Raw genomic sequence first — 888 nt, 5'->3', positions numbered from 1 at the left:
ATCAGCCAAACCCCCCCCCCCCACACACACGCACACACACACTGCCGAGGATGAAAGATGGTGAGAATTAATTTTGAATTATCTCACCACGAATTCTCTGTGTTGTTGTGGAAAAAGAGACCGATGTGAAAATGTTTATTTTTCAATTAGAAGCACATGTATCACTATATGTTATTATTTTTTTTTGTAAATATGAGCAAAATGATGAATTATTTTCAATATATGTAGGAGATTCATTTAGGAAATTCTTGTATTGTAATTATAGCTTCATTTCAATATATTTCTGTATTGTGACAAAGCGGCTCCTCAGTCAGTGGTGAAAACCCTCTGCCTCAGCCTCAGCCTCACCTTATGTCCTCAGGATCCTGACTGGACCGGTCAGAACTCACCAGCGCCTGAGGTAAGAGGCCGCCCGTGGCCGTGCTCCATGACAACCTCTGCAGCCCGTGAAGGACGACGGCGCCGCAGGCTTCCAGGTCCTCCTCGTTCAAGTCCTCGCCATCGTTACAAAGGCTGTCCACACACACACACACACACACACACACGTCACAGCTAAAATCAATCATCACACCCAGGGATGTGTTACAGGACGGTTGATATCTTTAACATTTGTATGAAAAAATAAATAAATAAATAAATAAATAAATGTAGAAGGTTTAAAAACAAGAGCTCATTTTTTTCCGCACGTTACAACGAGAACTGTAATCAATGAAGTGGTAAATTAATTAAACCACAACAAAACAAAGGACTGGTTAGAAATAAGAACTGCGTAGTGAAAAAAAATATATATAAAAAAAAAATAAAATTTCATCCTCACTTTCATAGACTCCCAATAAAAATCCAAAAGCGAGGTTGTTGAAATAACTCCCTCCCCCGAGCCCCCACCCC

General features: G+C 40.4%; 1 protein-coding gene across 1 annotated transcript in view; it reads right to left on the bottom strand.

The window, feature by feature from the left end:
- Positions 1-888, bottom strand: part of kiz (kizuna centrosomal protein) — a 32,893-nt gene that overhangs the window by 19,329 nt on the left and 12,676 nt on the right. The window contains exon 8 of the mRNA XM_025060318.1: positions 349-513. Within this exon, the coding sequence (XP_024916086.1) occupies positions 349-513 (165 nt within the window). The remainder of the gene's footprint in view (positions 1-348; positions 514-888) is intronic.

Source organism: Cynoglossus semilaevis, chromosome 1 (assembly GCF_000523025.1).
Source record: "Cynoglossus semilaevis isolate Cse_v1.0 chromosome 1, Cse_v1.0, whole genome shotgun sequence".
NCBI classification, from domain to species: Eukaryota; Metazoa; Chordata; class Actinopteri; order Pleuronectiformes; family Cynoglossidae; genus Cynoglossus; species Cynoglossus semilaevis.
The sequence above is the reverse complement of the archived record's forward strand: the minus strand, read 5'-3'. Positions and strand labels throughout refer to the sequence as shown.